The 14603-nt window shown below is 32.5% G+C and overlaps 1 protein-coding gene and 1 long non-coding RNA gene across 4 annotated transcripts; one reads left to right on the plus strand and one right to left on the minus strand.

The window, feature by feature from the left end:
• Positions 1-1357: 1357 nt before the first annotated feature.
• Positions 1358-6182, minus strand: LOC146907311 (uncharacterized). The gene is made up of 6 exons (XM_085724104.1): positions 5794-6182; positions 4412-4591; positions 4031-4157; positions 3416-3529; positions 2406-2649; positions 1358-1697 (listed from the first exon to the last, which is right to left on the minus strand). Exons 1-5 carry the CDS (start codon positions 6079-6081, stop codon positions 2534-2536), a joined length of 825 nt encoding a protein of 274 aa, XP_085580230.1. The 5' UTR covers positions 6082-6182; the 3' UTR covers positions 1358-1697; positions 2406-2533.
• Positions 6183-6948: 766 nt separating this feature from the next.
• Positions 6949-12231, plus strand: LOC146907312 (uncharacterized). 3 transcript variants are annotated; one of them, XR_015017931.1, is made up of 10 exons: positions 6949-7477; positions 7600-7779; positions 7902-8034; positions 9549-9658; positions 9745-9910; positions 10032-10087; positions 10274-10432; positions 10514-11728; positions 11838-11877; positions 11964-12231. It is a non-coding gene; the product is annotated as an uncharacterized LOC146907312 (long non-coding RNA). The 3 variants fall into 3 exon arrangements; XR_015017929.1 differs by having other exon boundaries at positions 10274-11728; XR_015017930.1 differs by lacking the exon at positions 10032-10087 and having other exon boundaries at positions 10274-11728.
• The last annotated feature ends 2372 nt before the right edge of the window (positions 12232-14603 follow it).

Here is a 14603-nt window from a genome sequence, read left to right on the forward strand (position 1 = left end):
ACATTTTTATTTTAACGTTTTTTCTTTAAAACAATATTTTTATTTACATTATTTTATTCATAAATGTCATTTTTTCTCATAACATCTACAAATATGGATGCATTTTTCCAAATTATTATTCAAACCTTGTAACGTACCCACTTTTTTAATCAAGAATGTTCAAACTCTAATGTGTAATTTTGTTTTTTCTTGTCTTAATTGCTTTTTGTGTCTCATGGTGTTTGCAACGACCAATCTATTAGGTATTTTAAACCCTTCAATGCTCATCATTGTACATGCAGCATATTTCCCTAGTCTTCCAAGCCATCAAATTTCACAAAAATTCGGATCAAATAGCTAGAATTGGCGATGCTCAGTTTTGTGGAGGAACCTCAAAAAGTACATGTAGTGATTTTTTTTTTTTTTTGGCAAAGTCCATCTAGTGATGAAGATGGAATTAGTTTGAGCAACTGGGAATGCATCTCAACATAAATCACTGATAAGTAACAATAAAATTATTGCAATTTGGAATAATAGTATAGATAGAGATCAAAAGCTTGATTTGTCTTTTCATTTGTAGACTTTGTATGATGAAATGCAATTTTACGAGTTGTGCTGCAAGACTGGTTTTTTTGGAGCACCTGGTAGGCAAAGTGTTGTCTTGGTTTAGGATAATGATTTTCTGTTTTTTAGATTAATATTCTGTACCTCACTTTTCAAAGCAAAATATCCCGTCACTTGATTTGTTTGAATGAATTGATTAAAAATAATTAAACTTCAAAAGTATAGGAGAGGGGTGACCATTTCTATCTCCGCTCTCTTCATCACTAAACATGTATTTGCTTTGGGCATAAACTTAACCATAAATTCACATCAATGCATACAAACAAGACTATTACTTTTCCCACTGAATGTGTTCAGATTGGTGAGGTCTACATTAACCCTTGATGAATTAGGAGTAATTCATTGAAAATGGTAATTGAAAGTAGGAAATGAAGATGAAGAAGTTTGATGTTCTTGATATGAAAATGATAACTGAAAGTAATAAAGAAGGTAATAAAAAACATATCAGTGAGACTACATTTTCCCTTGATGAATTGGGAGTAATTTACCCCCAATGACAAATACGATTCGCTTTCAGAACAAAAGAGATGTAAATCACATGTTATATAAAAAAATAAAGAAGTTTGATGTTCTTAAGATGAAAATGGTAGCTGATTGTAAGAATAAAGATGAAAAAAACAAGATTTTTATTTGATAAAGGTAAATTATCCCCAATTTATCAAGGGGTAACGTGAAAAAACCCGTTGATGAGTTAAGTTAATTGTTGATTTGAGCAAAGGGATTAAATGAGTTAAGTTAGTTTTATGATGAAATATAAACAAATTCTAACCTCATTAACAATCAAGTTTTGGCAAGACCAATTCCACGTACAATGTTAACTCACGTCAAATATATAAATGCCATAGACGTGTTGATGTTAACCACAAGTTGTATGTAGTTTCAAAACATTACCAACCAATATCAGTAACACATGGACTACATTACTATATTAAAAGCGGCATACATTAAAATAGCATGTCCAAGTACAATTCAAAACGTTAACAATTCCAATATCAGCTTTCATAGTGAATGTTCACATGATTAATACACCCTGACGTCGTTCCAACAATGTTCAACTCACTTTCTACTTTATTTACACGGAATTCCAAGATTACCTATAACACAAACCACATGACAGTGAATTAGATCCAATATTTTACAAGCAGTGACGTGAAGTAGGCTCACTCAGCACATGGTAAAACATAAGAAAAACTATTCAAAACGTGCACGTTTGAATAGATGAAAAATTGAGGGAAAGACAAATGAGGTGAACAAGTTTTGCTTTTTTTAAGGGGAAAAAACGATTTTTTAGTTAAGCAAAGGTTTAATAAAGGGAAAAATTGTTCCACCTAACTTGTGTGCCATAATAGATACAAATTTGAAGTATACTTTCTACTACTTCATTTACGCTCTAACAAACAAGTGTGAAGTAACTTCACGTTTCAAATATCTAACTTCTTAAACAAGCGCACCCTTCATGAAGGAACAGTTAATTTAGAGAGCCTTAAGCCACAAGGAACATCATAAAATACTCTTTAACACTCTTTTCAACACTTTCCCATTTTGGTCCCATTAGATGACCTGAGACCACTCTATTAGTGAGAATGGCGTGGAGTTTTTACCAAATAATAGTGTTGAGAAGACTGTCAAAGAATGTGTTCCTTGCATGTCTCAATAACAATGAAATCACATAAACTATTCAACTTGATGAAAACAATTCTCTTGCTATGAAACCTTAAAGCACGTTAACTGTAAGAAGGAATTATCAATCTCCTTCGCATGGAATCAATCACAAAATGCTTTTTTGAAGATACATCACTAACCTTTGTTTTCTCATAATGACTAGCATTCCATTGAAGTCTCAAACTATTATAATTTTAGACTGCCTTTCTTGCTTAGTGCAATTATGACTTTGCTCAACAAAACTTAGCACGACTTTGCTCAACAAAACTTAGCGTTCCATTGAGATAGAATAGGAACCAGTGTTTGGATCTTGGACTGCTTTGAAGTTGTCAAGGCTCATCCCAAAGCGTCCCAATACAGAATTGCCCATTTCTTTCAATTTTTCTGCATCAAGAAACATTCATCTGTCAAAGCAAATGATGGCAGTGAAACGAAAAATGAAGTAAATAGACAAACTTGGTTACGGACTATTTTCCGTCTAAGATAAAATTTTGCTTTCATATAACAGAATGTCATATGTAGGCAATGGCCAAAAATTAAATGGTAGGTAATAACCTATGATGTTTACGCCCTTTCAAAAAAAAAAAAACTATGATGTTTACATAGTGATTCATCCCAAGTGCAACTAAGAAAAGTCATTCCTAGCCAACAAATTACATGTGCAAGGACAGATTTCCAAAATATATGCATAAAACAAACATTTTCAGGCTTGTTAAAAAGTTACTTGACTACAACAAAAACCAAGTCTTATACTACTAGGTGGGGTTGACTACGTGTATCCGACGATACCATAATGTTCGATTATACGTCATATCTCTATTTAAACCATTGACATCTAACATTTTCCTAATAATTTCTCATATAGTTCTTCTAGGTCTTCGTCTCCCCTAACAAGAAGCATTTCCTAATGTTCTATCTCACACATAACTTTAAATTTGCTTCAGCTATGTTACTCTGAACCACTTGAGGACAAGTCAATAATCAGGAATATACTCAATTGGGGGGAAATTAGGAATACTCTAATGGTATAAAATATAAATGAAGGACAATTAATGCACTCAACATGCCAACGCACCATCCTACAAAGACAATATAATAAATATACAAACAAATATTAAAAGGAACCAAGAGAAAGACAAAAATGACTTGCCAATCATTTCTTCTTTCATTTTTTCCCGTTTTACAGTAGCAAGGGGCTCTAGTCGGCGAATGGATTTCCCAGCTTGACCATTTGAGGGATCAATTTCTAAGATCTTTTTCATATCTGCCAATTATATTTTGAAAAGAAAAAAAAAAAAAAACTGGTGAAACGAAAAGATATGGGGTTATGAACAGAAAAGAAAATTGCAATGAACTGAATGCTATTAGACATTAGTGTGACAAACATATTGTCAACAGAAATGCATCAAGAGCCAAAACAAACAGATAACTGGAGTACTTATTACACACCACACACCCTTCTTGTTTGAGAAATCAAACCTCCCTTACTATGTTATTTACAACTTGCTTGGGGTTGGGGTCTGTCTGAGTAAGGAAAGATCTCGTAGCCATGCTATCGGTCTTGAAGGGAAATAGAATAGGAACCTTATATAAGTAGGGAAGGTACATGCGATTCCTCAACCAAGGAAGAGTGTCAGGCATAAGACGAACCACACCCTTGATGTAAATATTATTTTTCAAACAGAAGAAGTATCAAGTGCAATTAGTGCAAACTTCAGATGAGTTGGCATAATTATGCCTTGCCTTATTTTAAGCTTGAACTTACCGGCAATTGCCTCTTCAAAATGTTCAAGCTTTTCATGAGCCTCTCCTCTTCTCACCAAAGCTTTAACATATGCAGGATTCAGTTCCAATGCTTTTGTGCATTCTTTAATTGTATTTTCATATTTTCCCTGAGGTATATTTGACATATGTTAAAGAAAATCAAGCATTAAACTCAATCAATTACAACAATAAGCATAACATAAGGGACACAAAGATGATGTTAGACCTTGTAGCAGCTTAATCTGGAATACAAATGATTAAATAATAAATATCAATATTGTACTGTTGATAGTTCAACTAGTTGACATATGCGGTAAAGCAAAATACAGGTACATGTTGAAACATGCAATTCTAATTACAGTATAAACGAAGAAGGCCATACCAGTTTCAAAAAGCACACAGCACGGTTTGCATGGCATATTGAGCGTATTTCCACAGATGAAGGCATGTCTAGTGCAACTTGTAAAGCATGTTGATATTGCGATAAAGCCTCCTCATACTTCCCATCTACAAAAAGTTTGTTACCTTCTACTTTTGCTTCATTTGCTTCACTCAATGCTTTCTGTTACAAAAAATCATTGAACTCGATCACGTTTCACATCATAAAGAAAGACTATCAGATCAAATCCAAAATCAGAAAAAGGCTACCAAATTACTAGTTGCACAAGCTACGTGAATAGCTTTCTTTTTCTCCACTATAGAGAGAGAGAGAGATTATCATTACTCTAGCTAGCGGAGATTGAAAAGAAAAAAAAAAGAAAATAAGCTATTTTTTAGTGCTTCAGCTTTTTTAAAATCCCACCCAAACACACCTATACTAGATTATAACAAGAGGGTTTTGTTTTTAAATTTTTCCAGCTCAAAATGCAATGAGCATCCCTCCAACTTAGGCCATGAATAGAAAACCCTTCTATTCGAAAAAAACTCTTTTGTGATATTCAACTCCCACCAACTAGAACTATCAGAAAAGAAAAAAAAACTCTTGTGCTTTAGTGTGTATTAAGTTCTATAGTGACGAAAATTGATTTCAAGTGAATTGATTTAACTTGAACCCTTCAATGCAAAAATAAATAAATAAATAAATAAGCCTGGGTTATTGACCTTGCTTCAACTAGGGCTACCTAAACAAAACTCTTCTGCTTTAGAGTGTGTTTAGTTATACATTGACAAAAATTAATAAAATTAATTTTAATTTCAAAGTTAATCGAACAATAAATTTAAGGCAAAAATTCACGTTTCAAGGCAAAAGCTCGAGATCTCAAAATTAAGTTCAAATCATTACTTCAAACAATATCAATCAATGAAGTCTAGCACAAACACGGACACCAAACACAACACTAACACATCGACATTGACAAAAATTTGAAAAAATTATTAATTAAATGTAATTGCATGTGTTGATATCGTGTCAGTTGATGTCGTGTCAGTGTTGAACACCGGACATGCATTCCATCAAAAGTGTCAGTGCTACATAGATATAAATTCTCTCTAATCGTCCAAACATGTCAAAATCAATTTACATGAATAGAATCCCAAAAATTAATCCAAACTTAACACTCACTAAACCAGAAATTTTCTTCATGTATTGCACATTACTCTTCTCTCACGTCACTTTAGATACGTACAATGCGATAGAATTAGAATTATGAATATAACTAATCCATTAACAAAAACTAACACATAAGAAACTAACATTACTGAAGAAACTTCAAAAAAAAAGGGGAACTATTGCTATAAACGAAACCCTAAATTTGGAAATCGAACCTGTTTCAATTCCGATTCATTGATCAAAGCATTCTCTTCATTGATCAAAGCATCCTCAGACGAAACACTTCTCTGAGCAACATCTTGCTCCTGTTCTCCCTCTTGCTCCTTCGGTTGCTCAAGAATCTCTTGTTTTTCTCGGCTGATATCTCCACCGTCATCGCCGTCGCTATCGAGATCAGCTTCGCTGGCTGTTTCGAAACCGTCGGAAGCGTCGTTGCCGGCGGCAGTGGCGTTGGATGGAATCGCGTTTCGATCGTCGGTGTTCTCTTGCTCTATCACTACCATCTTCGAGAAGGTTCGGTGTCAGAGACTTGTTTGGATGTGAAAAAAGAAAAAAGTGATTATCGTTTGCAGAAGAAATTTTTATTTCGTGTGTTTGAGGTTTTAAGCTTCGAGGTTCTTCTGGAGTGTAATATCTTAGACCAGTGGATGTAAAACGGCATCGTTTTGTTACTCTTTTTTTTATTTTATAAATAAATGTTATCAATTTTGAAATAATATTTTGCTTGAAAAGGGGAATAAATACAACTTGATTATTAATTAATGGGTTAAATATTTTGTGAAAAAAAAAAATTAATGGGTTTAGCCCCTGCAAAATCATGAGTTTTCAAGTTTAGTCTCTATAAAAATTTAATGGTAATTTTAGTCTTCCATAATATTATAGTTTGTAAGAATAATCCCTATTTTAAAAACTTTTTATAAAAAATGAATAATTTTAGTCCTCCAAAATTGTCTCTATAAAATGCAAATATGCACTAAAAGTGAATAAATTTTTTGTAAGAACTAAACTTAAAAACTTGTAAGTTTGTAAGGACTAAAAACATATTTAACACTTAATTAGTTGTATGAATGAAGCTAGTAAAATGATGTTTGTTACTTAGTGGAGTGTTATAGACATTTTCTTTTTTACCCAGCGTATATTTGGATGAGAGAATGTTTTGAGGTAATGTAATGTTTTGAGGGAATTGAAATACTTTAATGTGAATTCCACTGTTTGGATAATAATTTGAAGAATTTTCAAAATGATGGAAATTTATGAAGTATTTTGTTCAAATTAAATTTAGAGAATTTCAAATGACACCTAAAAGCTAAGAATTTCAAATTTCTTCATTTCTATAATTTTTCAAATTTTGCATTTTGGTCCTCAATTTTTCCAAAATTTTCAAATTGTCCCCACCCTCCCCTCTCGCGAGCATAAGCGACACCACCGCCACAAACTTTGTTTTAATTAATTGAATTTTCTAAATCCCCTTCTCGGAAATTTCAATTCGATTTGTTCCCTAAATCCCTCATAAAATCGAATTTCCCAGGTCCCCTTCTTAGAAATTATAATTCTTCAATTTGTTTTGTTCTTTCAATTTATACTCATAAATTTCAATTTGATTTGATCCCTAACTCCCTTCTAGATCCCCCAACTCGTATTGTTTTGTATCATCGAACTACCAGAGATGTTTTTTTTTCCAAAAATTGCAAATCTGAGTATATTTATGACAGATCGAGTGAACGAGCGCCAACATAGAACTACCAGCAATGAAATCTCCTATGGGAGGGCTTCGAGTTCTATATCTGCCGCAGGAAATTGTTTGTCTCATCCGAGGGGCCGGAAGTGTTGGTGTGGATCGCAAACAGTTCCTTTAACGTGTAGGAATGGCCCAAATTTTTTAGATGTCCATCATGGATGGTACTTTGCTTTAATCGATTTTATATCAATCCTTAGTTTTAATTAATTTTATTTGTTTTGATTAATCGATTGTATACCATATGATACATGAAATTGATACATTTTTTTCAAAAATTCTGCAGACGCCAACCGACTATGGGATGTTCATCTGGGAAGATGAAGCAAAAGACTTTAAAGAACGTCGGAGGGCTTCGAGTTCTATATCTGCCGCAGGAAATTGTTTGGAAGTGTTGGTGTGGATCGCAGACAGTTCCTTTAACGTGTAGGAATGGCCCAAATTTTTTAGATGTCCATCTTGGATGGTACTTTGCTTTAATCGATTTTATATCAATCCTTAGTTTTAATTGATTTTATTTGTTTTGATTAATCGATTGTATACTATATGATACATGAAATTGATACATTTTTTTCAAAAATTCTGCAGACGCCAACCGACTATGGGATGTTCATCTGGGAAGATGAAGCAAAAGCCTTTAAAGAACATGAGAATAAGTCTGAATTTGATGTTGCTGGTGCACTCACAGTTGAAGTTGTAGAAGGCTTGAAGAAGAGGAATGGTAAGCTTAAGCTGAAGTTAATTGCAGAGAAGTCTGAGGAAAAAAATAGTTATGGTTGTGTAATTGCTAATCTAAGGTTTGTCAAGAGTTGCTGGTTTTAATGCATTTTCCTTGTTCGTGGTATTCAGTTTCTTTTTCTAGGCTAAATTGTTGATGTTGTGATGTTATGTAATGTTTTATCAAAGGATTCAAGTTATTTCTATTGGTTAAGTTGAACGTTTTATCTGAAATAGAACAATTAAGGTTGAAAATGGCTTCGTGTTGTTGTCTTAAATATGGAAAATTGCTAGAAAATGTTTGATGTTCTTGTTCTAAATATGGAAAAGAACAAGATTATGTATGCACTTGTTGCAAAAACTTTTGGGTAACTGAAGAACAATTCATCGTAATTAAATTAAATATTTGAAATGGATCATTTTATTTTCAGGGTTCCTTATTTTTATCTCAGTAAAAAAAACATAAATTTATTTCTTATGAATTGTGGATAAGTTTTGGATAGTTGTGTGGCACTATGTGACACACCAAAAAAGTGTACAGTAATTCTGACATTTTATTATGCCTAGTCTTATCTGCTTCAGACATTTTTGTACATATGCATTGTCAAAGGATGTAGTATGTAGATGATTTGTCTAGAGCTCTAGTACATTTATATTTCAACTTTGTCAATTAGATGTCCTTTACAAGTCTTCCATATCGATGTTAGTATGATACCAAAGTTCAAACAATTAAATAGTTAACCACTGTCATTAAATATGCATGAATGGTAGTTAATAAAATTAAATGGTGTATCTCTTATATAAATAATATGCAACACTCGAAAGTTTGATTTGTTTCAAATAACTTCATGCTTAGGCATGGTTTGGAATGAGAGGAAGATCTTGGTGGTGGTATACGATGACATCATCATTTATATCTCATAGATTAGAGAAATATTTAGAAGACTGACGCAATGTTATTCTTTGCAACTCTAGTAATGAAAATGTTGGTTATCACTCTAAAAAAATTTTCGCTATTATTATATTTATATCTCACAAATTAGAGAAAAAACTTAGAGTCTTATTTTTAATGTAGATACACGTATTAGATAAAGAAATAAAATATCTCCATAAATAAAATAAAATAAATAGTCTTTGCAAACATTAATATTAAAATATTTACATTTATACAACATCTCTTGACTTTTGGTACAATGTAGAAAATGGCTGATTCCGATTCAACTAGATGGAGTTTCAGTAATTTTTTTATTATGTAAACTATGCATAAAAAAAAAGTGATTTTAATCTTACTTATCCGAAGTAATGTTTATCTTCATATTATATTGTCTTAAATATGTTATCCTTACTAAAAAATTGCACACTTTTACCCTTTTATTGTCCTTGGAAACATGCGAATGGTGATTTTTATACTAATTGTACTTGCAACCTATCACTGAGTGACACCTCATCTGATCTATAATAGAATGCTAACTAACCTTTTTGTCATATTACATGTCCACATCTTACTTACTTACTTAGGTATAACAACACTTGGAGAAAGAACTTAAGACATTGAGTGGCTAAATAGATCCAAACATAGTGTATTTATCATTCAATTAATATCGACGACTCTTGGATGAAAACAACAGGTTAGTTTGATCCATAAATAGATTATGTTAGTTTTGTTTAACATTGTTTGTCTTAGCTTCTAAAGTTTTATTTATTTTTTTGTTAGCATGAATGTTCACGTCGACTCAGATGGTGCTAATGGTGAGTGTTATATGATAAAGATGACACACGATTAGGTTGTTGCTCCAAATCCTGTTTGTGGAGTTTTGACATTGGAAAGTGTCATGAAGGAATTGATCACTTTGAAACAGCTTATTCATGATATGAAAGAGGTAATTAGTATATTATGGAGCTATAAACCACATATATATGAATGGTTAAAGTATATCTTTAAACTGATTTATATGAAACAACCTGTCATTTATGTATATAATTTATATGGTTTATATATAGGGAACAACCAATGAACTAAGATCTATGAAGTGTACCTGTGTCCGTTGAAGATTCTGGTAAAAATCTTGAATTGATGGTTGTCTCAAAGTTGAAAACTAATTCTAATTCTAACATTGAAAAAGAACAGACTATAAAAGACACATCTATGACGGTTGAACAAACTCTTTTTTGGGTGGAAATACTTAAGGTTGTTGAAGTTTATGGTGAAGTTGGATTAAAAAGTAAAGGTGTCCTTTATGCAGATGTTGACATGGCTTCGTTTGACAACCAGACTGAAGCAAACCAACATATGATGCAACACAAGCCCTTCATCCCGGATGAATTTGAAGGCTTACAACTCTATCAGACTTTCGAATGAAACAAATTACTAGAGTCGGGTGAAGAGGACAACTAAGTTGTTGGTATGTTTTTTTTTATTAATGAATGATATTTTTATTGATCTGAATGTTAATACTCTGATTTCAAGTACAATATTGAAACAGAATGAAGGTTATGCTTGCTGAGCTAAAACATGTGTCTAAGAAGCTGTTTCAGACACCATCTCTTAAGGGTACACTTGGACAAGGTTCAAAATATGCACTGACATATGCGTAAAATGTTTGGAGAATAACATTTTTATTAATCTGAATGTTAATACTCTAATTGGGTTTTGGAGATGTACGGGAAGCGTAAAATCTGGGCTACCGGTCATATTCGGGGAAAGTTTTTTGCTGGATTTAGGACTTCAAGGTGTGAAGAGTTGCACTCATAGTTACGTAAGTATGTCACAGTTTTTATCAAATTTGCATGAATTTTTGCAACAATTTTTTCGGTGGTTGAGTTGTATGAGGTTTAGAGAAATAGAATCTAATTATGAATATTCTTATGGAGAAACCGTTCTACAAACATCACTCAAATGTCTAAAAAATCTGCTTTAAAATTGTATACGAGGTTTGTTTTTAGGCTATTCAGGCCTATGTTGGAGAGGGCATGTCGTTGCAAAGTTGAAAGGGATGTTAAAATTGGTTCTAATTTTACTTACCGTGTTTATATGTATCCCAAAAAAGATATTAAATGGAATGTGTTATTTTGCCAAGATAATATTAAATTTGAATGTTCTTGTAAGAGATTTGAGACTACGGGGATTGCTTGTGAACAAGTTGTGCAGTTTTGATTAATTTGAATGTTATGGTGATGCCTGGATGTATTGTCTTGGATAGATGGACCAAACATGCAAAAGATTCAATCAATGTTGTCAGTGCTAACAGTTCAAGTCAACGTAATCTAGCATTTATAACTGGTTAGTGACATTTGCAGAGCGTTGTAAAAGGATGGTCAATGGTGCTTTTGAGTGTGGGAATCCAGAAATCATACGTCACACGATTGACATTATAGAAACACAAACATAATCGTTGGAAGTCGTTGCAAGGGGTGAAGATGTTGATTTGTCAATGATGGGTAGTCAAACTGGTGGCAGTGTAGGTAATCCACCACAGGTTAGGCGAAAAGGGGGAATAGCTGCATCTTTATTAAAGACAATTAAAAGAACAAAATGCAGCACACCAAGATATGGAATTTTTGAAAATAAAAGCCACAACCGCAAATCGCGTCGTTTCCATGGACAATCCAATACGTTATCACAGTCTCAAACTGTAGATAACTCGGACAACAATGATGATGACTTTATGGAAGAAAACGATGAATACAATATGTTTATGGTACGTTTGTTTATAGGTTTTTTGTCTTTATTCACTAACAAACAATTAAACACATTACCTGAATTTTTCAAAAAATATCTAATGGTGGTTGTGATCTATTTATTTATAGGATGTAGACTAAAGTTGCCTAAAAGTTGGATTGTGACCAGGTTTGTTGATCAGTTAGTAATTTTATTACTCACGGTTTTTTTGGTTAATTTTAATTATAGATGTATCTAATTAATCTAAACTACAGGTTCATGTGTGGAATGTTGAAGTCTGTTATGGTGTGGACTCGGTGTACCTACCTTCTGAAACTTCTTCGTTGTAAAGAATTTTGTTGTTGCGTTATTTAAAATAAATCGAATATATGTTGTTGTAATATTGAAGTTCTGTTAAGTTATTACATTCGTGCGTACTTAGTTTGTATTAAAGTTGTTAAAGAATATTTGTAGTGTTGTCAATGAACATGTTATATGTAATTTGACTAGTTGTTTGAATAAAATTTGCTAAGGTTTCATGAATATGGATGAGTTTCCTTGAATATTGAATACATAAGCTGATGTGAAGCTTATGCATTCAAACTCTATCCAGACTACAATATGGATTATTTTTCTTGTGGTATTGATGACTTTGTTAAGTTCTACTCTGCCCATAAATTATGGTGGAATTTGCCTTATGAATTTACATCATGTATGTAAACTCTGTTCAGATTTTACTAAGACGTTGTATTTAACTTGTCTTACACACTACTGGTGTGTGGCTATTAATGATCAACTTGCTTCAAAAAAATAAAAGTACATCTTCATTTTGACGTGTGACATATATTCGAAGAAAAATTTAGGCATAGTTGTGGAAGCTACATTTAATTCCAACATACATGATAACATCTGCGTTCTATCAATTCATTTACTTAATGCAATATGCCAATTTTCTTTACATAGATAACAACAACAATTGCTTCAATTCCAAATACATATTTATCACAAAATGCGAAACAGACACATTCAGGTGATTTCATAATAATAATCCAGATAAACTTTAGTTAAAAGTGTTCGTATATGATTCATGAAACATGACTACGTACGTGATTCATAGACAAACAGATCTCTTTAGAGTCCCGCAGCTTTTATATAAATATCATATTATGCATGATATTACAAGTATTATGTTGGTGTTGCAGCGGTTTTGCAGTCTATAAACCAAATTAAAGGTCACATGTTTAATTCACGTGACACCCTCTTTTTATTTCTTAGCGAATTCTTCATATTTTATACAAAAAAAAGTCCCGTGGAATTGTTTAATTCACGTGACACCCTCTTTTTTTATTTCTTAACGAATTCTTCATATTTTATACAAAAAAAAGTCCCGTGGAATTTGAACCAGCATCCCTCATAATACATTCAAGCAATTATACCACCACACCAATTTACAATATTGAATATTTTTTTAAACTTTTAAATATATATTCCACAAATATTTTGCACCCCCGAAAAAAGAACTCAAGATCCGTCATTGTTCATAGACCATGTACCAAAAGACATACATGGTTGATAACCACCCAAAAAATATGACGACCCGTTACAAAACAAAATATCATTCAAGTTCAATTGAGTTCCTCTAATATCACCAAAGACTCAACAATACAACAAAAACTAGGCATCTAAATTAATTGGAGTGTCACTTGGAAAGCTATTGATATACATCAATGTGTTGTGTTCCACCTTTGCCTTTAGCTCGTTATATTTTCCAAGCATTAACTTTGCAGCTGTTTTCATCCTCACTTCATTCTCATTCAAATACACATAATAGAGAAATAATTAATTATAAATGGTAATTAAATTGTGATGAGTATCAAAATGTCACAACATTATTAAATATCAATCGTGCCATAAAGGTTTTTTAGATCAATACAATGTGCACTTTCACTCCAATCTAGTACCCACACACTTGAATTATCACTACAAGTCCATACAATTTAGTTATAAAAAAAAATCAACCAATAACAAGATAAAATGATACTGTCATGCCATTTATTTACCCGCTTCCCGTATTCAGGATTCCTCTAGCCTCAATTATGCTCATATTCATAAAATCAATACGCTTGTTATGAAACAAACTTGAATACATGGGATCCAACACCATGTATCATGTCAGTCTACTCATCACAAAATCATTTATAAGTATATATTTTTGTTATTACACATTGTAACAAAATTCAACAATAGCATGATTGGTACACTTGAACAAAACTTACAATTCTTCCAATACAACATCTTCTCACTTCCATAAAATCCACAATTAGAAAAGAATCTAAGTGGTAAATAACTCCACGTTCCATGTGAGTAATCACCAGGTACCAATGACCATGAACGATCTTAAGGGGTACATAAATCTAATTAACATTAAACAGATAGTCAAAGAAGAGTATAATTGATAGGCCAAACCGCAAGTGCACGGTCTATCGAAGTAATAGTAGTAAAAGAGTATCGTTCCGCTAGGGAGTTGTTCAATCTAGTTAACTTTTAGAAAATGATTAGAGGAGAAAAGAGATTAAAAAGAGGAGGTTTAGTTGATTGAAATTAAATAACAATAATAAAAAGAGCCTTGGGATTATTGGTTTATCGTAATGACGAATCCTTTACTAGCAAAAACCTTAACTTCTAATTCCATGTTTTATACCTAATTTCTAAAGACCGGTTTCCCTTTAGCCCCTCACCTTTCTAATCAAGTCCGGTGAGAGTTTACCCCTAGCAACCAAGCCTATTTCGCTGACTTGATTACTAGAAGATGCTTATAAGGATTGAAACTACACATGTCTCAAGAATTGCAAAGACTATTTCACTGCCTTTGCAATTCTTGTCTAAATTCACTTGTTCCAACATCAAGGCTCCGC

This window comes from Medicago sativa, chromosome 7, assembly GCF_051527215.1.
Source record: "Medicago sativa cultivar Bolivia chromosome 7, Bolivia_mono, whole genome shotgun sequence".
Lineage (NCBI taxonomy): Eukaryota > Viridiplantae > Streptophyta > Magnoliopsida > Fabales > Fabaceae > Medicago > Medicago sativa.

What these genes read in the sequence shown, in the direction of transcription:
- LOC146907311 (XM_085724104.1), bottom strand. Translation starts at nt 6,081, where the DNA reads ATGGTAGTGATAGAGCAAGAGAACACCGACGATCGAAACGCGATTCCA. An exon ending in TTTTGAAGAGGCAATTGCCG is followed by an intron (nt 3,530 to 4,030) that starts GTAAGTTCAAGC and finishes TATAATTGGCAG; the next exon opens with ATATGAAAAAGATCTTAGAA. An exon ending in AATGAAAGAAGAAATGATTG is followed by an intron (nt 2,650 to 3,415) that starts GCAAGTCATTTT and finishes TTCTTGATGCAG; the next exon opens with AAAAATTGAAAGAAATGGGC.